Source organism: Dreissena polymorpha, chromosome 10 (assembly GCF_020536995.1).
Source record: "Dreissena polymorpha isolate Duluth1 chromosome 10, UMN_Dpol_1.0, whole genome shotgun sequence".
Classification (NCBI taxonomy): Eukaryota; Metazoa; Mollusca; class Bivalvia; order Myida; family Dreissenidae; genus Dreissena; species Dreissena polymorpha.
The window spans coordinates 22,789,604-22,817,167 of NC_068364.1; the positions used below are offsets into that span (position 1 = coordinate 22,789,604).

At 33.9% G+C, this 27,564-nt stretch overlaps 1 protein-coding gene across 3 annotated transcripts in view; it reads right to left on the bottom strand.

Moving 5' to 3' along the window:
• The window catches only part of LOC127847056 (uncharacterized), a 71,972-nt gene that overhangs the window by 17,172 nt on the left and 27,236 nt on the right, over window positions 1-27,564 (bottom strand). The window contains exon 1 of one of the 3 annotated variants that reach the window (XM_052378614.1): window positions 8,720-8,864. The exons of 1 other annotated variant lie outside the window; for it this stretch is intronic. In XM_052378614.1, the coding sequence (XP_052234574.1) occupies window positions 8,720-8,774 (55 nt within the window). In that variant the 5' untranslated portion in view covers window positions 8,775-8,864. Of the gene's footprint in view, window positions 1-2,913; window positions 3,255-8,719; window positions 8,865-27,564 lie in introns of those variants that run through there. One more of the 3 variants, XM_052378612.1, reaches the window with a different exon arrangement.

The window sequence follows — 27,564 nt, forward strand, 5'->3', positions numbered from 1 at the left end:
TTAAAGTTCGGTGATGTTTTGGAGAAAATTAAGCATGTGCGATCGAGCGTTATTTAATACGGTAATAAAATGCCTGGGGTATGGAAAAGGTTACATGACTATCCTTTCCTTAACTGTTGAGACAGGGTATTTTTTATGTGGAGATAATGTAGCTTTCACTTTCTTTTTCCGGTTTTTTTCCCCATATAAGGTGTCAATGGAAAAAGAAGAAAGTTGTTTGCATCAAAAAGGACTAAAATGCAAATTTCATTTTTGTTTCCTAAGTTATATGTCAGTCATTACTGTTCAGTTAGCATTTAAATGGTTTTGCAAATTGTCACATTAGTTCAATACCAAAATAAATGCTTACATTCTGCACATAAAATACTGCATTTTAGCTCTGAGAAGACAACATTATTATTTGAAATAATATAACAATAGCCATGGTGTAAAAGTTCAAATCCTGCCAAAACCGGAAGCTGCAGATGGGAATATCCTTTCTCCTTCTCTTTAAATACAACTTTTATTGCTGTTAAAAAAAGTTTTTTAAATAAACTTAAATATACAAATACATGAAGCAAACAAATCACAATGTGTTATCAAACAGAATTGCACATGAAACAATTTTGCACAATTACTGGGCAATTATGCAATACGCAAGTATTGTAACATCATAATTATTTCACTCCATATAACTTTTTGCAAATTTCAGTATTGATATTTGCTGTATACAATATTTAAAGGGAGCTCATCCAAGCAGCACTTTTTGTAAGTGCAGAATTCAACACCATTAAAACGAGAACCATATCTCATAATAATACAAGTCAATATTATTCACATCTTCATGTTAAAATAATGGACTGATTGTGGATTCATTCATTTTGTTGACATGATACTGTTGTGGATATGTTTAGTTGGGCACACTTATTGTATCTTAACATTCTTGGATTTTATTATATTTACTGATAGAAAATAAAGGATCTTAATATTAATTTTACATTTGATTTTGTGGTTTAGAGAACCCACATTTAGAGTGCTAGAAATTCTATTGGTTTCACAGTAATGGCAAGTCTAAATATATGTGTTTTGAAACTAAGCATTTGAAACTGTGTTTCAAAACTGAGCATTTGAAACTCAGTTTACAAACTGAGTCCAATATGATTTAGGCAGGCACAGTACATTTCGTGCAGTATTATTCACCACACCCTACCTTTTTCCAGTTTTATTCTGAATTGAAAAAATAATAAAAACTCTAAAATGTGTAGTTACAAATTTTAGTTACAATTTTTATGAACAAATAAAAGTGAACTTTATTTTCTATAGTTATAAGTCATGTTGTTCTCTTGTCAAAACACAGAAATGATTATAGAAACAACATGTGTATTAACACTTTCAGAGCTGAAACCAAATTTTGAAGGCCTTTGCAAACAGTTTGGATCCAGATGAGACGCCACAGAACGTGGCATCTCATCAGGATCCAAACTGTTTGCTATTCTGATAGTATTCTTTGAAAAAAAATCGAAGAAAATGCTAATTTTATAAATTCAGCAGAAGACATTTTAGCAGACGACAAATTTCCCAGCATGCAAAGGGTTAAACTCATGCATATTATCATATCAATCATGAAGCAGGTTGGGAGTGATCACATTGATTATTGAAGTCATTTGGTCATATAAGAGTCAGTGACTCAGCATACAATGGAATATTACGTTTGTGTACGAATATCTATCTTACTTCGTAAGCACAAAGTCAATTTTACTTAGATGAAATAGCAATGACATTGCTCTAAGATCAAACAATCAAATTAATCTAATTGCACTCAAATATGTAATTAACTGAACACCAAGTTCAAAGTAAATACTGTAAATCTCTATTTCTGGATTTAAACTTCTCTTACCCTCCAACAGCTATAAACCCTTTCCCACTAATAGAAGAAAAGTAAAATTGCAATGTGCACACACCATAAAACCAGAGCAGCCTGCCAGTAACTCACACTCTGTTCAGATTTCATGCTGTTTGCTGCTCATCTGAGTATTTAAGGTTTGAAAATGAAGCCTTAAAAACGTGAATCTAGTAAGAAAGGTCTTAAATTAAATTTAACTTTCTAAGGGACTACAATTTATGGATCAAAATATGTATCTAAGTGGTAAAGGTTTAAACTTCTCTGAAACCCTAACAGCTATTAAAATAATAACCGTGTGTTTGCTTCAAATAAACTAAACAAATTAACTTTGTATCAATGATATTTTAACGCTGACTTCATATGTAATGTAAGTTATATTTTGAAAGAGAGGAACTTGCTTATGATACAGTACAGAAAAAACATTTCATGAATTGCATCATTTGTATTACATTTTTTATATACTTTTATTGCTTTTGGTACAAAGGTTAATTAGTAAAAAAGATGTTCAATTTTGAAAATGGAGATAAGGCCATTATCTGACAAAAGGGGTGGGTGAAGAAATGAATTTGTTGTTAACATAAAACATTCAACAATATGTATGCCTGCATACAAGAATAACTCATCCCAGTGGGGACTCCCAAGTTCCATTATTTTGCCCCACCATTTTTCAAATGAAGTACCCCCCCCCCCTCCTTCCATTTTAATTCCCTCTTTTAAAATAGTGGCTAGTCATCCTTTTTTGCCTCTTTGATTGGTCAAAAGTTCTCGTAAATACAGAAACAGCCAACTTGTTTTTCCCTGGCTATGGATGATTTTATATATTCACAAGCAAAAGTACTTTATATAAACATCAAATCATTTTAAATAAAGAACATATTGTATAGAATATTTGCCGAATAGATCAGATTATATTTAACTATCTAACCGGAAACAAAACTTAAAGTCACTTACATTATGTACAGAAATAATCATTGGACAATTTTTTCAAAAGGTCACCTTGCCTGTCATCACTAAAATAGTATTGCACCTACCCTCAATATTGCCATAGTAACTGTTCATTGGTTCCTTATCTGCCATCATATTGTTTACTGAACCTTTCAGCCGGCTCGCAAGCGGGGGATCTTTGTGCCGAACCATTGCATGCCGCCGTCCAATTGGAATACTTTTGTTGCAAATTGTACACTCGATATCAAATAATTATATTTGTACGTTGTTCTGTTGAAAAAAACTATCAGCGTCATAAAAACTTCTCAGATAAAATGTGCATGAGTAAAAAAATCCGTAAATGATCGCTCATACGTCAAAGCAACCAAATTGTCTTGCAATAAGTCATAAAAGAAATGACCATTTTGATATAATGTAGATTTCTGCTACAGATTTAAGTACATTACTGTGACAAAATCAACATCATAAATAACATTTTCATAAATTGTATATATATTTATAGATATCCTCCCTTTAACAATGTAATCGCTTCATGATATATAACACATACTTAAAAGAATCAATCTCACATGATCAATATGTTTATCTCCTCAAAACATCAAATTTATTTCTCTCTTAACTTTCCAGTGTTAATCTCTGCATAAACTTCATATAATCCACTTAAAATCACATCCATCAACATCAGGCAAACACAAATATTTATGCACTTTTTAGCTCATTCAACCTCTAAATCACCTGCACAAAACTAAACATCTTCTCATTTAACACCAATAGACAAGCTGTGATCCCAAGTCCATCATAAAGTAATTCATCAGAAATCACCCAATAATTATAGCTTTAAGTTGCTGTATTCGTCAAACCCCAGCAATTAACATCAGCAAGAACATTATTCAAATCATCCACTCTACACTACATCTCAATAACTAATAAACAATCCCTGATATACAACAAAGTCCATCTTTAACATCACTTTCAAACCAGCAGAAGTCAAAAATAGTTTAAAAATAAAAAATCAAAAGTTGACACCAGATAAAAAAACAAATCCATTTGCTTCATCCATGAACCTGACTGCTATTTACAACCACAATCACCTTCAATGGTTGAGGACCATATGTTAAATGTGGAGGATTTTCCCCCCAAACAAAACCCTTCCAGCCATGATAATACGGTCCATTGTTCTATCATTGCCATTGTCTATCCATCACTGGCTGTAACATTAAAGCCCGTGTGTCACCGAATTAATGTAATTCGCCAGGTACACTTAATCTCACCTATTTGGTTCCCTGTGCTCAGGCTATAATAGCTGGCTGTGACATTTTGATACTGGTGTTGCTAGATTAACATCCTCCTATTCTCTCTGGACACACAGCTGCAATTGTTGGTTTCTTTGTCACTGTGTTTCTATACTTTAAATACGGTAATTATTGTGTTCAATGCGTTAAAGTTTACAGTAGTTTTTATGTCATATTAGTTGTTTTTTTATCACTTTTTTCTTTTTTTTAAGGTGTGATTTGTATTCTTATTTTTATTTTATATATTTTCCTTTTATTTGTGTGAGATTTTTTTTAAATTAGATTTGTTGACTTGTTGTATTTATATATTAAATCTATATATATATTTTTTTTTAAAGATTTATCTCTTTAAAAGAGGCAAAGTTCCTTAAAAGTATAAAAAATGTATTATTATGTTTAAATTTATTTACTATTTTTCTGATAGAGATGCATTTTTCTAATGCTGAATTTTCTTCTGATGCTTCTGTCAACCTTCATCATAATCACCACCACCATGACTTATACCATTATAACTTTTGCCACAACCACTAACACCAATATTCAATAATGTACACTTATTCACTACTAATTCTGCTTTCCTCATTACCACTATATTGGTGGTCCCCATTCAAAACGCAGAACCTAAATTTTTTTACATTTCATGATTTTTGCACTGTGAAGGGCGGGAAATCAGTGCTCACATGCCCAGAAAACGGCATACCGCCTTACCAATCAGAACAAACCAAACCAGCCATATCATAAAATGCCGAACTGTGGTTGTGGAAATAAAAATATGCATAAACTGAACATTATTGTAAAATGCGAAGCCGAATAATTTTTAACTTCGGCATTTTGCATATAGTTATGAAAATGAAACAATAGCCCTCCTGGAAAGTTGTGTTTTTGTAAGTTCTGCATTTTAAATGGGGACCATCGATATACTACAACTACAACTGAAAAAGGCCAAAACATTTTCTACAGCTTCATGTACTATGTCCACCAAATTTATATATCATCCCTCACAGTTAAAACTTTAACTAAAATCTTATAGCGCTGATTTATAATTATTAAACATAATTTGCAACATTTGCATCGCAAGCAGTCTTCAAATTTAACTTAATTCATATCAAAGAAAATAAAACATCCACATATGGCACATTGTTCCTAGAATTGTTGACCAAATTTACGTGTAAATTGAACTGATTATGATTTTCTTAACCCTTTGCATGCTGGGAAATTTGTCGTCTGCTAAAATTGTGTCTGCTGAATTTCTAAAATTAGCATTTTCTTCGAATTTTTTCAAAGAATACTATCAGAATAGCAAACAGTTTGGATCCTGACGAGACCCCCCTGTTCTGTGGTGTCTCATCTGGATCCAAACTGTTTGCAAAGGCCTTCAAAATTCGGTTCCAGCACTGAAAGGGTTAATACCAGTGTTCCAATTCTTTCTTCAGTTTTCAGGTAACTACAAGTTACCCTTATATTACTGAAGAGATTACCTCTACAAAGATAAAACTGTTAGATGAACTCTTCAACTTACTGATGGTTTTTAATATATTTTAATATTTTGCCTCATAAAAAAGTCAGACATTCATCAGTGGTAACAATACTAGGAAACTTTGAACTGGGCTTGTCTGAAATGAATATAGTTGTGCTTGTAACTGTTCAAATAACTTTGATAAAGCTCTCTTAGGGAAAGAAATATACCCGGAAAAAATGCTTTTAATTTGCGATATTTTCTTCTAAAGAAATAATAAGAAACAAATAATAGGTTTGGCCAATTAAGACACTAATTACTGGCTCCCAGCCTTTGGTAAAGGTGTTGCTGAAAATTCAAGATTATAATCTCTCAACAAATGGGGGACCAGAGGAGTGTCAAATCACAAGGTTCTCCATAATATATGACAGATAGCCAGTGGTCAGTCTTACTTTGGCCACCCTTTATCATGGTATTTCCTTATATGGACTGAGAAAATTAGCTGTAATTAGATACTCCAGTATTATCTGAAATCAATGCTGCGACAAGATTGTGATCGTGATATAAGATTGATGCAATAAGGGCATTAACCAAGAATATATGATACAATAGACATTTTACATTTTTAAATGTAAATTGTAGTGGTAATATTAAAATCTTAAGTTTTACTTAGACTGAAAATGTTTGATCTACTAAGATGCAGTAAGAACAATCTGAAACATATATTACATGTATTGTTTTTGAGTGAACAGATTCATTGTAGCCATGGCAAATAATTAACCTCAAGTTTTAATTTAAATAAAAGAAACTAAAATATTTGCAGTTAATTAGTTACATATAGAACAATCACCTACTGTCTAAAATTAATTATTACAATTTGTGAATAGGATTTGTTCATGTCCCTCAATTAAAATGATTAATTGCATACAAAAATAATATCTATGATTCGTGAAAGCTTATACTGTCAAATCACAATAACTTATGTGAAATATCTCCAAAAACAGACCTTTTTTGGTTTGCAACAGGTCCACATTTTTCTTTGTCATGTTTTTTAGCCACGATTCGATACCCTCTGGCTAGAATAGCGCTTATACATCAACCTGTCATGGCGATCAATATATTGGTATTTAGTAAATCCGAATTTGCCATTAGCTCAACATAATAAACAAGGTACTTTGTCGTCAAACAGAATCGTCTTAATTAATCATTACACATAATGTATGAGTACTAAGGACTTTGCTGATGTTGTTCTATTGTTTTAACATTTTGGGCTTTTTGTTTCATTTTGAGCATTTTTACCTTTCGCAATAAAACTGGCAATGAAAAGTCACATAAAACGCGAAAAAATATCAATATTTTTTTTTTGTACTTTTGTTTCCTTAATAATTATTGATCAACCACATTCGATAGAATCACTAGCAAAAATAGCATTTCTGACAGTCATACTAAAAAAAAACAACTAGATGAGATTAGGAATACTTCTAATACCAATTAATACAGCACAACAAGTCAGAAGATTTTCAATAAACAAAAGCTTATCAAAATGACTTGATATCATAAACAATGGAAATTATTGTCATTTAGTAACAATGCATGACAGTTTTATCACAACCAAGCTTGATTGATGGCCTTTCATCTTTATGAGAGATGCACACTCAATTGCAAAACAATTAAGGGTATATATGCTTGCATTGATTATATGATGAGTATCTTGACTGTGTGTGTTTTCTATCACCATTTTCAACAGTTTTTCACTCATATCAAGTCATTAAGTTGTTGTTAGTGCACATACTTAACCCTTTATCACTAAGATACATATGTGTACACATTTGAAGTTCCTCAGAAAGTTAAATTATATTAAAGGCCTAAATTCTCACTAGATCCAAGTTTTAAAGATTTCAATTCATCAACAACAATATAATGAATCATACATCAAATTCAATTCTGTCAACAAAAGATACATTTAAGACCAAACTCAACATCAACATATTTCTATTTACAATATTCCACCTGCTGCCTTATCCCCAGCAGATGTCCCCATAACTCTGGATTATCACTTATTTAAAGGGACATAATAAGACCCCTCATGTGAAGATTAGCACCTCATTAAGGGCACAAAGGGACAGTCCACATGTCCTCTTGATTGGGTGTTGGCATCCATACACAAGGTGAGATAAACTTGTGCGATTATCAAAGATTGGTTCCTTTTTTCTTCAGTGCCTTGTCGTTCATGAATATGATTTCTAGCACAATTTTGCAATTTTCACAGCTGAAGGACTGGAAAGAAATCTTGATGTTTTTTTTCTCCAGTCTTTGTAAAGAACTTTTTATATTTTTACATTTCAGTGACTATTTTTACACCTGAAGAATGCAGGTGATAGCAAAATGTGATGGCATTTTGAAACTGTTACGTCATCACGAAAATTGAATATTTGGGAAGTTTTATTTAACCATCATTTGACACATGGCTCCAAATCTTCTTTGAATGTTTTACTATTGAAACACAGAAACATACAAAATGTGGTATTGTTTGTTAATACTCACAACAGATTTTGCATGCTAATGGTTGGCAAAAAATAATTATAGCAGCAGGATTTAATTATCACAGGACAACAACATTATTTTATTTCCAGAAACCTGATAATTCTATTGATATAATTTTCACTTACTACAATAACAACAACATATAATTGAAAGACTTTATATAAGCATTACCAAATAATCAACCAAAGCAATAAGAGCTGAACTCAAGACTCCTGTAAAAACACTTGATACAAAAACAATACAAAAAGTAAACAGCAGCATAACATGTACTTTATAAGCGTTCGCTACTAACAAATCAAGACCGGTTTAAAAAAAGAAACATTTGTATACATTGAAGTATGTACAATTAAACATTATAGACTTAATAATTTTCTAACCAAGAAATGTACTCAGCCAAGCAAACAGCCAAAAGTCAAGGACCCAAACAACTAAAAACCAAGAAAACAAATATACAACTAATTGGACACACCAACAAACCAACCTATATTCAAAACCAATCACACAAAAAAGCCAAACAAATAACGCAGACCAAAAAAGAATACAGAAGTTATACTATTTTAAGAAGAAATTAATCCTACATTATTAAAATTGTATCAGTACCTGCTTTCATTTTTGATGGAAAGAACATTTTCCTTCGATGTACAGCAGAACTCATGGCGTTTTTTTGACAAATTCAGAAAGCAGCAAATACAAATGATCGTGACAATCGCATTGAGAACAAAACTTCTGTAATTCTAAATCTACTATCATAATGCCAAAGCCGAAAACAAACCAGTCTATACCCATTACCAACCTATCTCAGATAGTATTTAACTCCAAGATACAACATTGTCGCCTCAAGGGCTTGATTAAAATGTTTCTATGAGAACTTCACCATATTGAGGCTATTACATTCTGCTAAAGATCACGTTTTCCTTATAAGAACATCACAACAAGATTACGCTTCTAATCCTGTATTATGGTGCACCACTTTGTCCAAGATAAAGAGGTCCTAAATAGATAATACAAGATCTCAAATTGCCATTGTTTTGAGCAAATACTCCCTGCTGATGGCTAGCATACATAATTTTATTGCTGCCATTTCCTGATCTCGATTATTTCCTTGTTATAAACAGATCATCTGCTGTCATCCATCATAAACTTTAAATTAATGTATACAGGTTGTACAGAGCAGTTAAGAGGCAGTGAAATTATTTACACTCCTTATTTACTGAATATCCAAATAAAATTAAGTACATCTATGTTGCCTTAACCCATTCATGCCTAGCGTCCTGAAAAAAGGACATTGCAAACAGCGTAGACCCAGATGAGACGCCGCATAATGCGGCGTCTCATCAGGGTCTGCGCTGTTTGCTTAAAGAAATTTCTGTAAGAAATATTCTAAATATAGAAATAAATATACCAGACACCCCTACTTTTGGAAATAAATTGATCCAATTTACAAGGATGGGAGAGTCCACTGGGCATAAATGGGTTAAATTCTCGAGCATACATTTGACAGTGATTCAAAGAAGAACGCTTTTTTAAATCTACTTTTCTTACTTTTTACAGTAGAAATGAATACTTTTTACTAGAACAATAAATAGAAGTATGGTCAAACAACATTTCAATAAAGTAGTTCATTAAGAAAAGAAAAAACTAGAGCTTTGTCACAGACGTGACAAATACCCCCACATGCCGCATTGACACAGAATATTTTGCATGTTGTCCTCACAAAAAACAGCGGACACCATGTTCAATGTTTAAAACGCACTAAGTGACCCTGTGACCTGGTTTTTGACCCTGCATGGCCCATGTTCAAACTTGACCTACACATCATCTAGATACAACTTCTGACCAAGTGTGGTGAAGATGGCGGATGAAAACTACTTGAATTAGATAGCAGACACCATGCTGAATGTGTAAGACGTACTAAGTGACCCAGTGACCTATTTTTTGACCCGGCATGACCCATATTCGAACTTGACCTAGAATTCATCAAGATACAACTTCTGACCAAATTTGGTGAAGGTCGGATGAAAACTACTTGAATTAGAGAGCCGACACTATTCTCAATGTTTAAAACGCATTAAGTGACCCCCGTGACCTAGTTTTTGACCTGCCATGACCCATGTTCGAACTTGGCCTAGACATCATCTAAATACAACTTCTGACCAAGTTTGGTGAAGCTCTGATGAAAACTACTTGAATTAGAGAGCGGCCCCGACAACATGCTGAATGTTTAAAACGCACTAAGTGACCCCATGACCTAGTTTTTGACACGGCAAGGCCCATGTTCGAACTTGGCCTAGACATCATGTAGATACGACTTCTGACCAAGTTTGGTGAAGATCGGATCAAAACTACTTGAACTAGAAAGCGGACACCGACGGACCGACCGACAGACAAGCTCACTCCTATATACCTCCCTAAAGTTCGTTTAGTGGGGGTATAACAAACAGTTAACAATACATGACGTGCACAGCTCATGCATGCCCCAACATTCCACTTCTGTCTCTAAACTCTACTTGGGTAACAAACAATCTGTTGTATGGTTAAAATTAACTCTAAGTGTGCCCTTGACCTTTGAGATAGGAAAACAGGAATTTTTAAGTTGTTTTATGGCCAAATATGACTATTGACCTTTTAAAAGGACCTTGACCTTCAAGGTAAATGCACTCATGTTATGGGCAACACAATGTCTCCTGATGTTGGTCATTTGTGGAAAGTAATTTCAAAATTTCGTGATGATTGACAATTTAAGTTACAGTCCACACAAGCTGTTGTATGACCAAATGTAAACTTTTGATTTCTTAGTGTCATCTTGATTATTAAGGTAGATAGACAGGTGTTACATGAGACCTATTAACTTATAATTATGATGATTTACATTTGTGTCAATTTATATAAAACTTCATCAATACATTACAAAGCTTTGGCTGAAACAGTTGTTTTAACCTGCATTAATTGGTCAAATTTTACCTTCGACCACTAAGTGTGACCTTGACCATTGAGGTAGCGGGATGAGTTTTAAACACAACACAACCAATTATGATGGTTGACATTTGTGCTTATCCTAAAATCCATCAAAATATGCAATGTTATGTGAGAGACTGGGCTTTTTCACCGACCGGAAGACACACAGACGGAGTCAGTTGACTGATATTTGCTTTGAAAAAAATTACAAATTATTGCATCGTTAATATCGGCCTAACTCTGTGAAAACGGTGTCTAATGCATGTGCGTTCAGTGTCGTTACAGATTAGCCTGTGCAGTCCACACAGGTTACTCAGGGAAGACACTTTCAGCCTAAACTAGATTTTCGCTAAGAAGAGACTTCCTTTGAACAAAACATTTCATTAAAGTGGAAAGTGTCGTCCCTGACTAGCCTGTGCAGACTGCACAGGCTTATCTGGGATGACACTTTACACACATGCATTAAACCCCTTTTTCACAGAGCGATGCTTATATATTTTATTTGGTGCGAGAGTGCATGATGTTTGTGTTTTTGTTTAACTCTTTCAGTGCTGGAACCGAATTTTGAAGGCCTTTGCAAACAGTTTGGATCCAGATGAGACGCCACAGAACGTGGCGTCTCATCAGGATCCAAACTGTTTGCTATTGTGATAGTATTCTTCGAAAGAAATCGAAGAAAATGCTAATTTTAGAAATTCAGCAGACAACATTTAAGCAGACGACAAATTTCCCAGCATGCAAAGGGTGAATGGATCTTCATATTGAGGAAGTAAGTATATTTAAATGACTTTCATAATCAGCTTCACATCAAACTCAGGTTGGCAGGGCGGGGTTTTTAAATCACAACACACCGGATTTAGTGAATAAATAAATGCCATCATCATCTGCATCAAGGCCTTATTACCATTTCAAATAGAGACGAAATCACCTGCCCCTTATGGAAATTTATGTTCACAAATCCCATGAAAATGACATTCCCCAGTATTTATAGTGGATTAAATGGGAGTGAAAACCCTTAAACCAATGTCTCAATATGTCGATTGAAGACGCTTTTGGCAAATAATGAAATAAGGGGCTATATCTGGTCAAATTTCCAATGACTTTTCCACTGTGCATGTCCTGAAATAAGGGGCCAGGATAAAGACATTTAATCTTACAATTTTGAGGGATATTTCCAAAGAATAATTAAATAAATGACCACTGTGTTTATCGTACTGTGAATACATTTTCAAACAATTTGACACATGCTGACTTAAATCATCTATTTGGTGTTGCCCTGTAACACTCACTTTCCCAGTAAAAAATCAGGACTGAACCTAAGGAGCTTTGATTTTTTCTTATTTAGTGCATTTTAAATAAAATTTAAGCAAAATCAGGTAGAATTGACTACCATTAAAAATCATATTCAACCACTGTTGAGCAATCGATAAAAACAGATAATACATAGAAATGCTTAAATCAAAACTATCACCAAATTAAGGGCATTTTTTCACACCATCTACAACTAGATATCACCGTCCAGCATCCTAATCTCTAAATGCCAATAATTTTCAATTTCATCTTATCTTAAGAAATGGTCACCAAATTATAACAGTCCCAAGGACAATTAAATATGAAGGTATGATAATCTGGAATTATCTCCACATGGGTAATTCACTTAAGTAATTGTGCACTCTTCATTTGAAGATTTGCCAGGGAAAGTAATTCATGGTCAGGGAAGCTTACATCACCCAGATGTGCCTAATCCCAATTTCCTGACAAACACCCACATAAGTGACACTTGTCAATAATCTTAATGAACAGAATGGCATTATTGCTGAAAGACATGGCGATTAAAGGATAAAAGAAGTTGCGATTTTGAACAGTGGAAACGTTACAACCGCAACATACGCGATTAACCGTTCACCACTTAAATACGTATTAATTAAAGAGCTTTCTTACTAGATTCAAATTTTAAAGGCCTCATTTTCAACTCTTAGATACTGATGAGCAGCAAACAGCATAAAACCTGAACAGAGAGCTAGCTACTTGCAGGCTGTTCTGGTTTTATGCTGTTTGCACTATAAAATAGCCATTTTCACTTTGCTTCTTATGGGGGAAATTAGGGTTGAAGGATAAAAAAGGTTGTGATTTTGAACAGGTTAAAGTGAAACAACGTTAGCAACATGCTATCAGCACAACATGCTATCAGCACAACATGCTATCAGCACAACATGCTATCAGCACAACATGCTATCAGCACAACATGCTATCAGCACAACATGCTATCAGCACAACATGCTATCAGCACAACATGCTATCAGCACAACATGCTATCAGCAATAGGCTAATCATCTGATTTTGCTGCTATCATTGCAGGCTGTGCTGATAAACCCTTTACCACTTAGATACATATTTGACTTGACGCATTTGTGGTCCCTGAGAAAGTTAAATTTAATTGAAGACCTTTCTTACTAGTTTCAAGTTTTAAAGGCTTTATTTCAAATCCTAAGACACTGATGAGCAATCAAACAGCATAAAACCTTAACAGACTGCGAGTTACTCGCAGGCTATTTTGGTTTTATTCACTTTGCTTCTGACTGGGAAAGGGTTGACTTAAAAAACACAGAAATTTACAGCCAATGAATCTGACATTGTTTTTTTATAAAGATGAGAATTGTAAAAAAATATTCTGCATTACTAAAACATCAAATATTAATTTATCTAATGTTCTTAACCCCAAACAAATGTCAAGATCTGAAACAAAACCTATCTGTTATGTAAAAAAAAATACAAATACCAAATTATTTATTAATACTTTCATTTGATGATTTTGTCACATATGGTTTCAGATTGATTGATTCTCAATTTAAAAGTACACCACAAAATCAAGTGTGATCAGAATAACACTGATGGGAGACCACAAGTTTCCTTCCTTTTTGAAACACCTCAACTTAAAGAACTGTAGATTGATGGATGGGCGACAAAAATAATTTTTGCATTTTCATGAGGAACAAGTATCTCAAATACAATCCGATAAAACTGATGAGCCCTATTGATCAGCATTCTGTTCCGGAAAATGCAATTATATTGTCCCATTAAAGTGCCAATTAAAATATAGCGACATGAAAACCGCGTGATGCTTCCTCGAATTAAAAACACTTTAAGTCACAATTATAGAATCATTCAAACAAAGATCATTATAATTTTTTAATAATAAGATTCATATTAATCAGGTGGAAGCCGTAAATCTTAACGTCTCTACCGCGACCATTTAACACAATGAAAATAACTGTCAAACGCTCTTAAATTAAATAACAACCCATGTTTCATTTTGAACCAAGAAATGGCATAGATCTTTTTGATAATTGTTTTACATCACTCATTACAAGATATTTCTCAGTTCATCTGGTGGATTTTTTATTCAAATCAGCTCATAAGCAGGTAATCTTTCCTGTAAAACATAATAATTGACATAATAAACTTAACAATTAACAAACTGTACAGAGATCAAGACAGTCCTTTTGGTACAAGTGTCAGTTAGCATTAAATCAATTTCATAACGGCATGAGAGTATTTAAATGTGTGTTTTTCGAACATCATTAATTGCAAGAAAACAAAGGGGAGCATTAATCATGATATGCTTTCCACATGACATTGTGTTGAACAGTTTATTTCCTTGTAAAAACAATACGATGGCTTGTGGATAAGCTGTTTGAGAGATCGGCACAGATAAATCGTTGTAAATCATCTGCCATCATGACTAATTTACGCCAGTCTGCCTTGCAAAGTTCAAAAGAGAATGTCAGTGGTAAAAAGCCTAGGGCAAAAAGATTAAAGTGTCATCGTTAAAACAGCCATCGAGAGACTTAATGATGGATACAATGATTACTGTCCATTCTTTTGGCCAAAAAGATAATTATAGGTTACACACCACTGTATACAATCTTTTATCCCCAGGCAACCATTTTAATGACATAATCTTGTCTAATTTGATTTAAAATGTTTAGGAATCTGATCATAGCTTCAAGGTAACATTTTATCACATTTTTTACTGAAGCAGGATAACACATACTTGACTTGAGTATTTTGAAGAGAATTGATAGTAACATTCCAGATATTAGGTAATCTTATTAGGCAACTTAATGGCTGCAGATAAACTGTAGCAACATTTTCATGCATTTCAAACAAAAATTTCAAAAATGGGAAAAGTAAAGTCACTTTATCAAAATGTATACATAATACCCCTTGTTTCCAAAAGGTACCATGTGACATTGAAATAAGAAGGCACATTGTACCTTTTTGCACCAATGGGGATCATTATTTTGTAAAGGATTACTAAGGTGGGTTATTTTCAACATGTGCACATGTCTATTCAATTGAAAATGAATTAAAATGAATTGGAATGTTTGGTACTAATTCAACACTGATTGTGTAATGTTGGAAAGGTAATGTATGATGAATGCTGGCTTATATAATGTTCATAGAAAATATTGCAACAACTAAAGAGACCCAGCTAATGATAAACAAATGGTCTTGACAAAAACCCAAAGATACCAAATCCTAAAAAAATTCTTCCCCAACTTAATCTTAGTCATTAAAGGCTTTCACATCTGTTCAGGGTGATCAGGGTGCTCAGAAGATTGAAATGCTGCTGATACAGAAATGTTGGTATTAAGACCTTACAAAAAGCGGAGATTAGCATTATACTTCCGTTTAAACCCCCTGCAAATCCAATTCATAATGGTTGATGATGAAGCAGATCACTTAATTCTTGTAATTCTTTTTTTCAATTTTTTTGGTTATTTTTATGTAACATTTTATTGCAAATATTTCAGTTTCTAAATATGATTTTTTCATAGAAATAATTACGCCAGATTGTCAAGATTTTTTAAGATACCATATGTGTTTATATGTGTTAATTTTCTTCATTATTAGTCCACAAAATTGGCAAGCAACATTACTGGTGCTGACAGTGACGTCACTGACATATTCATATTCGTATAAAAATTATATATTGTTATTTTAACTGATAGTATTACTTTGCAGATAAAATAATTATTGACTACATAAGTGTTTTGTTAAATATTCTTATCTGAATGAGATGACAATATTTGTTTGGTGTGTACAAAAGCAATACCATCATTTTGGCTATACAAATTACAGATTCAGAAACACCCAGAATACCTGAGGTCCTAATATACCTCCAATATTGTTATCTCTGTTTTAACACCTTGATTAGTGTAAGCTGACTTTTTTCCACATTGCATTAAAATGTACAAAAATTGCATTTAAAAAATAGTACAAGCTTTAATTTAAAATAAAAGTTGCCAGAAACAAATTAATTATAATTCTTTTTTGTACAACATCATTTAATCAACTGAAAAACAAAAATATGAATTAATAAAATAAAATAAACCATACAAACACACTACTTTAGTATATTTATTTACTTATTTATTTAATATGAATTAATAAAATAAGTGATTTGAGCAAGATTTTTCTTAAACAAGGCTAAAATCTTTTCAAGAAATAAGGGGCCAGACACCTAACAGTTGGCTGATTAATACAACTTGAACAAGGGCTGTTTGTAAAACATGCATGCCCCCACCCCCCCAATATGGGCTCTCAGTTGTAGTGACAGTCATTTTGTAATTATGTTTTTTGTCACAGTGACCTTGACCTTTGACCTAGTGACCTGAAAATCAATAGGGGTCATCTGCGAGTCATGATCAATGTACCTATGAAGTTTCATGATCCTAGCCATAAGCTTTCTTGAGTTATCATCGGGAAACCATTTTACTATTTCGGGTCACTGTGATCTTGACCTTTGACCTAGTGACCTAAATATCAATAGGGGTCATCTGCCAGTCATGATCAATGTACCTATCAAGTTTCATGATCCTAGGCATAAGTGTTCTTAAGTTATCATCCGGAAACCATTTTACTAATTCGGGTCACCGTGACCTTTGACCTTGTGACCTGAAAATCAATAGGGGTCATCTGCGAGTCATGATCAATCTACCTATCAAGTTTCATGATCCTAGGCATAAGCGTTCTTGAGTTATCATCCGGAAACCATTTTACTATTTCGGGTCACCGTGACCTTGACCTTTGATCTAGTGACCTGAAAATCAATAGGGGTCATCTGCGAGTCATGATCAATCTACCTTTCTTGATCCTAGGCATAAGCGTTCTTGAATTATCATCCGGAAACCATTTTACTATTTCGGGTCACCGTGACCTTGACCTTTGAGCTAGTGACCTAAAAATCAATAGGGGTCATCTGCAAGTCATGATCAATGTACCTATGAAGTTTCATGATCCTAGGCCAAAGCGTTCTTGAATTATCATTCGGAAACCACCTGGTGGACGGACCGACCGACATGTGCAAAGCAATATACCCCCTCTTCTTCGAAGGGGGGCATAATAATTTATAATGCTCGTTTTCACACACAACAACATGCTGTGCCCCTTAATATCACAGCAAAAGTTACCATACCACAGTATATTAAGCCAGATAATCAACAAAATCGTCAGAATTAGCGTAATGAAAGAAATGAAATTAAAATTGCTAAGCTATGATGCTTAAGGGCACAACACCCACATACTGTGTAATCCACTTTCACTCTGCAAATGCTATTCTAGATTAGCATGTTATTGAGTTTATATGCATTTGGAAATTAATATGAATTTTAATACATTCATATAAACATTTATCGAGATAAAAATGTGCATTAGACTTAACTGGTCTGTCATTATGATGCATTTATTTGAACTTCCAGGATTTTCTGATATTAAGATTAAAATGTTTTCTCGAAATACACATGATTATTAAGGTTTAAGAACAGCCAATTTGGATTTTAATTTTTAAATTGTGGAAGTTTACTGGATTAGAACCAGACTTAATGGATATTTTTTTAAAGGTGTAATGTATTATGGCTTAAATAAAAAAGTTTTTTTTATGCTATTGCCAGTAGGAAAAAATACGATTCTTCATTTAAAGATTGCCATTAAATCCCGAAAAAACTTATTGCATGTGATAATTAAAAAAGTGAATACGATGGGGATGGTAATCGTTATGATGGTTATTAAGATGATAAAGGTTATGATAATTGATAATGGTTGTCATGGTGATAATAGTTATGTTGGAGATAATGGTTAAGATTTTTAGGATGTTTATGATAATGCTAATGGTGACAATGGTGATATGGTTATGATGATGGTTTCAATGACGTTAGCAACAGCATCATCATCATGACGCTCATCATACATCATTTTGATTATCCATCACAAACCCAATCCTTAACATTATTATCATCAACATATTATCATTCTCCCCATTATTATCACCATCATCACAACCATTGACAAAGACATCATAAGCATCATTCTCATCATAGCCTGAAATATCCTCCTACTCACCATCGTGGTTACCATCAAGACCTTATATGTGCCGCGTTTTGAGAAAACTGGGCTAAATGCATGTGCGTAAAGTGTTGTCCCAGATTAGCCTGTGCAGTCTTTTTTCTCTGAAAACAGCCGAGCTAATGATAATATTTAGCATTATTACTATTGATTTTATTATTATTATTAAAGTAAAGATATTGGCCTATTAGCGATACATGTATTGCTGCTGCTGATGATAATGATGACAAAGAAAATGAAGAATAAAATAATGATTTTGGAACTGTTGTGTGTTAATAATGATGAACTTATGTAATCACAATAATCTATAATGGATGAAAATCAAATCATGATGCAAATAATGTAAATATGATTCTGGAGTATGAGTTATGATGATGATAATGATCATAAAGAGGAGGATAATAAATAGTGATAAAGACTGACTGTTATACCACTGATACAAAGAAGTCTGTTTGATGAAGAGCTGACAAGGGGATGATTACAACCTATCAATCTGTCTTTTTAAGCATCACATGTAAAATATCAATGACGTACTAGTATTATCAGGTACGTGGAATTCGGATTACAAATTCATAGTATAATCATTAAAACATCTTGAACAAATCAGATTTGAATGTATGTTGGGTCATATTTTTGGTAGTTTTTCATAAAACATTTTGTGCATCAATTATGAAGGCGGGGATGATTTCCCCTTCCAAAAGGATGATTGGAATATTTAAGTTTATCTCTGGCACTCGCCCGGCACACCTGAGGCATGCTTGCAGATTAGATTTTGTCATGAGGTAGGCCAATAGAAAAAAACACAAGTTTTGGGCAACATGACTTTGTTTTGTGAAAAAAGGCACTGATCATATGGATTTAATGTTCAAAACAAGCTTAATTATTTTTAAATAAGCTTTTTTGTTTTTTTAAACATCTGTTTTTTTAAGAAAATAAAAAGGAGAAGACTAAGATTTTCAAAACTTTTTCAAGTATTAATACAAGGTTTAATGGTGATACATCATAAAGAAATAACAATTATCAACAGCTCATTTGTTCTCACTTTAAAAGTTATCACTTAATTGTATTTTGTAATATCATGGACATCCATAACCAGTTTAGTTACTGAAGATTACATAGTGGTTATATATTACCACAAGCAAAATAATTACAAGTTTGAGGAAATAAACTGCAAAGAAATGAAACAATTGTACAAGATTGATTATCACTTAATTATAACCTTATTTAAGCTCTAATTTTTACTAAGTCTTGTATCTGCAATTCTCAATATTTAATACCACGACAAACAGGGAAACCCTGTGATTTTTTTCTCCATTAATAACAATTAGAAATAATGCTCGAAAAAAACACCTTATCCTTGATTTCAATACGTAATCAAGCCCATCGATTGAGGCAGAACCATAATCCCCTGAATATGGATTAGATGAAATTTAATGTATTCTCATCCGTCAAGGTATCACTAAGCCTGATGGATGCTCAGTGCTTAATCGACTGCTGGGGAATCCGATTAAGAGGATTTTGTTACGTTCTATGGTTACAAGTGCCATCTCCATGACAGCCGATGAGGTTTTGTTCTTGTCCTTTGTTTCACTTGTTTCTCTTTTGGTTCAATAAAAATATTTGGTTTCATATTTCTCTCTTTTGATTCAATGAGCATTATTATCCTTCTGCTTAAGTTGAAATTAGATGGACAGGTATTCCAAACTTTATCCAGTTTAAGGGTTAAATAATTTTAAGTTCTTGTACCATGTAATTTGTTACTACGATTACCTGTGACCACAAACTAAACAACATTTATCTACTCCCAATTGTAGTATTTTAATTACTTAAATCTTATTGTTATTAAGCCCTTTTTTATGTTAAACTGGACACATTATACAAGGACAATTCCAAAGACTAGGAGGAACTTTTCAACATGAACGAGTTCTCTCCCCTGCTTAAATACACTGTAACTCCAATATAGTGCGGTCCGCTATAACGTTGTGTTCAATATAACGCGGGGGTGCTTGGATCCTGTTTTTTCTCCAACCTTACATTTCTGATTAAAAACCATGTTATGCAACTTCATGTATGCCCACGCTCTATTTTCAGAAAATTAAAAAAAGGCAGCGATCACAGCTTGATTGCTTTATCCGTCTGTTTAACTGATTTTAATCGATGAGAGGTTAAATGCCACTCGACAGCTTATTGGTGTTTATCTGTTGTGTAATGTCAATATAGGTGTGAACATTCGCGAGTCAGTGTCTATTACATGTATTCCCTATCAGAGCGGTTTGGTGCGCTAATTTCAATAATGTAAGTGCAAGCTGTATAATTATAAAAATTACAGTTATTCAAAACGATAAAAACATTCTAACTTTGAAATATTGCGCACAGTATAAACGTTTTTCTGTCATTTCATTATCATTCTTGTATTTAGTTATTTTATTCAGTTCATGTCCGAGAAATTAATTAAATAATCCAGACGATTTATTTACATGGTAACGCAGTGTAATTGTTAACAGAGATTCACTTTCATTTTTGCCCGGTATCAGAAAGTCCCCAAAAATCACGTTTTTTGCATAACGGCGTATGACGCAATTTGTACATTTTTTTATCGTATTGCATTCAGTCTTAATTTAAGTTAGCTTTTCCAATGAAAGCTCTGCCCCATAATGCACTGTTCTCTTTACACTTCTGAAAAATGGCGTATGCATATATAGTTGTGTTTACGAAATTCGTAAACATATTTATCGTCATAAATGTTCAAGATTATTATTTTTTTAAGTTTTGTTGTAACTTTATTGGCTTATCGGATTAATGTGCACATAAGAAAAGCGGTATGTATAATGTTATTGATACGATTCGGTTTATATGCATGTATTTTCGGATGACAACACAGCATGGTTATACACAGGACCTATATAAAACACTATACTATACCTGTTTTTAATTAGCCCCCTGACATAAATGAGCTCAAAACTTATAACGCGGATCCGTTTATAACGCTGTTGTGTGGCTTAGACCCCGTCATCCACGTTATATTGGAGTTACAGTGTATGTTGATACAAACATAACAAAGGCAGACAACTTTGCCAACACAAGTAAATATTACAAAATATACAAGTTTTTACTACACTGTATTTGAAGCCTTGTTATTATGTGAACATCTTTATTTAACAAGCTGATTTGTAATTTTGGAATTATTTTAATTGTTAACAAGGGCTGTTTGTAAAACATGCATGCCCCCCATATGGGCTGTCCGTTGTAGTGGCAGCCATTGTGTGAATACGTTTTTTGTCACTGTGACCTTGACCTTTGACCTAGTGACCTGAAAATCAATAGGGGTCATCTGCGAGTCACGATCAATGTACCTATGAAGTGTCATGATCCTAGGCTAAAGCGTTCTTGAATTATCATCTGAAATTCATTTTACTTTTTCGGGTCACCGTGACCTTGACCTTTGACCTTGTGACCTCAAAATCAATAGGGGTCATCTGCGAGTCATGATCAATCTACCTATCAAGTTTCATGATCCTTGGCATATGCGTTCTTGAGTTATCATCCGAAAACCATTTTACTTTTTCGGGTCACCTTGACCTTGACCTTTGACTAGTGACCTCAAAATCAATAAGGGTCATCTGCGAGTCATGATCAATCTACCCATGAAGTTTCATGATCCTAGGCGTATGCATGCTTGAGTTATCATCCGGAAACCATTTTACTATTTCGGGTCACCGTGACCTTGACCTTTGACCTAGTGACCTCAAAATCAATAGGGATCATCTTCGAGTCATGATCAATCTACCCATGAAGTTTGATGATCCTAGGCGTATGCGTTCTTGAGTTATCATTCAAAAACCATTTTACTCTTTCGGGTCACCGTGACCTTGACCTTTGACCTAGTGACCTCAAAATGAATAGGGGTCATCTGCGAGTCATGATCAATGTACCTATGAAGTTTCATGATCCTAGGCCCAAGCGTTCTTGAGTTATCGTCTGACAACCACCTGGTGGACGGACCGACCAACAGACCGACCAACAGACCGACCAACAGACCGACCGACCGACAGACCGACATGAGCAAAGCAATATACACCCTCTTCTTCGAAGGGGGGGATAATAATGATACATTTATCATATATTTCATGAGTATTAGCATAAGGTATTTAATTTATCGTATTATCGTTGCAAATTTTAATAAACAATCAAGTGTGATAAACATAACAAGAGCGCCGCATGACGGAGCAATATACGCCCGATTCGTGTGCCATTGGAGATGATACACTGATGATTGATGTATTTGTTTTGGAAATAAGCAATATACCCCCATACCACTTTGACGCAGGATAAAAAGTTGTTTAAAAGTTTCGGATGAATACAATTTGAATTAGAGTCCGGACAAAGTGGCGCCGTTGAAAATGCACTAATTGACCCTATGACCTAGTTCTTGACCCGACATGACCCATATTCGAACTTGACCTAGATATCAACTAGATGCAACTACTGACCAAGTTTGGTAAAGATCGGATGAATACAATTTGAATAAGAGTCCGGACAAAGTGGCGCTGTTGAAAATGGACTAATTGACCCTATGACCTAGTTTTTTACCTGGCATGACCCATATTCGAACTTGGCCTAGATATCAACTAGATGCAACTACTGACCAAGTTTGGTGAAGATAAGATTTATACAATTTGAATTAGAGTCCGGACAAAGTAAAATGCACTAATTGACCCTTTGACCTAGTTTTTGACCCAGCATGACCCATATTCGGACTTGACCTAGATATCAACTAGATGCAACTACTGACCAAGTTTGGTGAAGATCGGATGAATACAATTTGAATTAGAGTCCAGACAAAGTGGCGCCGTTGAAAATGCACTAATTGACCCTATGACCTAGTTTTTGACCCGGCATGACCCATATTCGAACTTGGCCTATATATCAACTAGATGCAACTGCTGACCAAGTTTGGTGAAGATCGGATGAATACAATTTGAAATAGAGTCCGGACAAAGTGGCCCCTTTGAAAATGCACTTATTGACCCTATGACCTAGTTTTTGACCCGGCATGACCCATATTCGAACTTGGCCTAGATATCAACTAGATGCAACTGCTGACCAAGTTTGGTGAAGATCGGATGAATACAATTTGAATTAGAGTCCGGACAAAGTGATGCCTTCCGCCCGCCGCCCGCCGCCCGCCCGCCCGCCCGCCAAGGGGTTTCACATAATACGTCCCGTATTTTATACGGGCGTATAAAAATATTTGCTAATTTGCTAGTGCTTTTATCTTTACAAAATCATAAAATTTTCCTGCTCCTACATGTTCCTTGATAATCATTGTAAAGGTTAGGCCATCATTTTTATATGTTCTGTTTTACGGGACTGCCGACCCTAATTTTTGCCAAAATGAAATAAAAATAAAGTCAATAACCTTAATTTTATTTTGCTTTTTCCCGCCGACCGTGCAATTTCATAACGTTGAAAAATAAAATTTGTCAACGATTTTTACCTATTCCCTGAAATGCCCGGATAGAAAATGGACTTAACCCGAATCTTGCTTAATATTGACTTTTTCATTGGTCGTTTTTATTGAAAACAATTGCCATTAGCCAAGATCGATCTTGTCGAGTTGTCGCCGAGCGACAACTGATTTACGTATTGTTCGCGGATGTAGCCGAATACAATTTTACGTTGCTATCCACACATCTCTCTCTATATTTCGGAGGATACTGACGATAGTCGATGTATCCTGATTGAGATGTTTTTACACACGTCCAAGATGGCGGCAAGCAGAAGGGAAATTTGCGAAAAGCGGCGTAAATGATAAATAAAATTTAAATTGACAACGAATATCATATGGTTATTAGGGAATAATTTAATGAGTGTGTCATTTAACGCAAAATACTATGTTTGAGATAAAAAAAACAACAAATATTTATTAGAAATATGCAAAGTGAATGTGCGTCAGGGAAACCAGAGTTTGAAAATTGGAATTGAGTCTACTCACAAAGTTAAAGCATTTAAGATGAGTATCGTTCAAAAATGGAAAGACAAACATGATTTGATTTATATGTTAGTGGATCTGTGTTACTAATCAGATTCATATGCGTATTCTGCTTTATTATGTTTGTCACACTGTACAGTTTACTGAAATAGCATTGCGCTGAGGATGCCAAGTGCAAGATATTGAAAGGTAAACAAATTAAATATATTATTTTAACCAGGGATCATATTTTTCCGCAACATCAATCGGTCCGGATATAAATGGGGAAAAAGTATCCGAAAATGTATGTCCGAAATCATGACAAATTACGTTAAAATATATACCATTGATTTTGCCATTCATGAAGGTGGTATAATAAATGTACAAGTAAAATTCCCTTAAGCATTTTTTAAAAAACGGAACGAGTTTTCTCAACTGGTTTTATCATTTGGTATTTCATTGTTGTTTCGTGTGTTGTTTCATCAGACTTTTTTCATTGTTGTCAATATGATTAATCTGTGTAAGTCTATACAGATGTTTTAAATTGTTGTTGACTCGATAATAGCTTACAAACATGCACTGAACCAAACAAATGTCTGAGCGTAGGTTGGCTACTGAAAATAACAAACCAAATAATTAAGAAATAATTTGTATACATTATAGTTTGTTGTCAAATAACCCACAGCCGATAGTTTAGATGCGTAGGGAATTAATCACGAGAGAAGCATTTGAAACCACGCATCTAATTTTCCGGTCGTGAGTTATTCAACAACAAAGTATTAAGTACACAAATTAATACAATGTATATTATTTTTCTTGTGTACTATTTTATGTGAAGTTCCGCCCATAAAAATAACTTTCTGCTGTTCTGTCGATCAGATCCGCGACTTGCATTCATAATTATATTACCGAATTATTACGCTGGTGGAAAATGTATCGGCATGTTTTGTTTAGTTAGGCCTACAGCGCGTGCTTTCAGACGCGTCTTTTCGGATGCGTCTTTAATCCGCTGTTCACAAGTTTTTATTCTTGGTCTGACGTGCAATAAACTGGTCCAGACCGGTTTAGAGACTGCAGCGAATGGTTTATCACACCTAATGGAGATAAGAATGTCATAAGGGAGTGTTAGCATGTACACTGTGTAATCTATTTCATGACATGGGAATTTTAGCAAACAGAATCGGACCGACGGTTTGGGATTTTCAATCAGTCTTTCATGACCCCAATCGGTCTAGGACCGACAAAACCGAAAAAAATATGATCCCTGATTTTAACTCCATTTAATACTTCATTAAAAATAGCATAGTCACTTTTGAGTGTTACTGCAGCTGGTATTATTGCTGCTTCTACTGGTACTTTTGTTACTAATAATCTACCCAAACCAACAAATATCCTTTACTTTTTAAATAAAATATTTTGAAATCTGAACATATTTGTTGTAATTATCTGGAAATAATTATCACCAACACTGATAGTAACCCCCACAACACATGTTTGGAAACAAACACATCCACTAAATATTCTACATTAGACAAACATACAAAGTTCCATAATTCAGTCTAAATTCTTTACGATAATCTACAAATTGAGGTCATTCAAATGCAAAAGTCTTAGATAGATTCCAGCAGCAGTTTATGAAGATTTAAAATCAACAATTTTTGTGACTTACCCTGCGAAATGTTGTTCTGCAGTTCACGAATAATTCGTGAACTGTTCATGAAACTGAGTTCATGAATTGTTCACGAATAGTCAGTGAACAAAAAATGAGCCACGTCTGTGAAATGCTCTTGAAATTTTAGTTCATGAACTGTTCATGAACACTAATGGCATGAAGTGTTCATGAAATATTCTTGAAACCTAATGGCATGAAGTGTTCATGAACTATTATTGAACCTTATGGCATGAAGTGTTCATGAACTATTCTTGAACCATTATGGCATGAAATGTTCATGAACTATTCATGAACACCAATGGCATGAAGTGTTCTTTTATAGTTCTTGAAAAATTCTTCAGGGTTTTGCTGTTCATAAACAGTTCATGAACATTTTTCTTCTATTTTTCAATGGCTCATTTTCTGTTCATGGACTGTCAGTGAATAGTTCATGAACCATAGTTCTTCAAGAGTCCATGATCTGAGGTGGCATGAAGTGTTCATGAACTATTCATGAACAAGAATTTGTCAATTTATGCAAAGGTTACTCAACAAACAGGTAAGGGTAAGAAGAAACAAGTCTTGTATTGGCACTTAACATATTTATAGCAACATATAACAATAATTTAAATATAACACTAATAACTGAGATACAAGTGGTTTGATAATACTCTTTAAATTTCATAATACAACTTTGCACTATATGTTCATGAAGAATTCATGTATTGAAAAGATTATGAATAGTCTCATTTTCAGTTCAAGAATCATTTACTAATCAATGGTTTCCCTGAAATGGTTACACTTACAGTGCCAAAGAACTTGAAATGGAACCAATGGCTGATCAGTTTAGCCGGTAATTTATTAAAGACTTACATTTTCAAATATAACATAAACCATGTGCCTTCCGTTTCAACTTCCTGTGCACACAATATTCTTCCTTTGTAAAAACAGCAATGCAATGTACATGTTTGAGTTCTTGATATCATCTTAAACTGTTCTTGAAATAAGATGTCCTTAAAACGTTCTTAAACTTGTCTTTTAAGTCTTCCAAGAACAATGACAGATCCTTTTAAGAACATATTGGATTCTTAAAAAGTCCATCATATGTTCAAAAACATTGTGTAGACCTGTTTAAGAACATCAGAAGGAAACATGTTGTTCAAAAAAGTTCTTTAAGTGTTCAAGAAAAGTTTAAGAATAATTCAAGAACAGGAAAGGTCCTTAAAAAGTTATTGAACTGTTCCTGAAGGCAGTTCTTGAACAGTTCTTGTACAAATGTTCTTAAAATTCTCTAGAACAGGTCAAGAACTCTTACTTACAGTGGTGAAAATACTATGCATATTCATACTAACTTCACAGGTTTCACAAATGTACAAGATTAGTATGCTAGACATTTCAATATTACTTTCAAAAATATTTATGAAACATCTAGCACAAAGGAATTCATGAATTATTCATGAT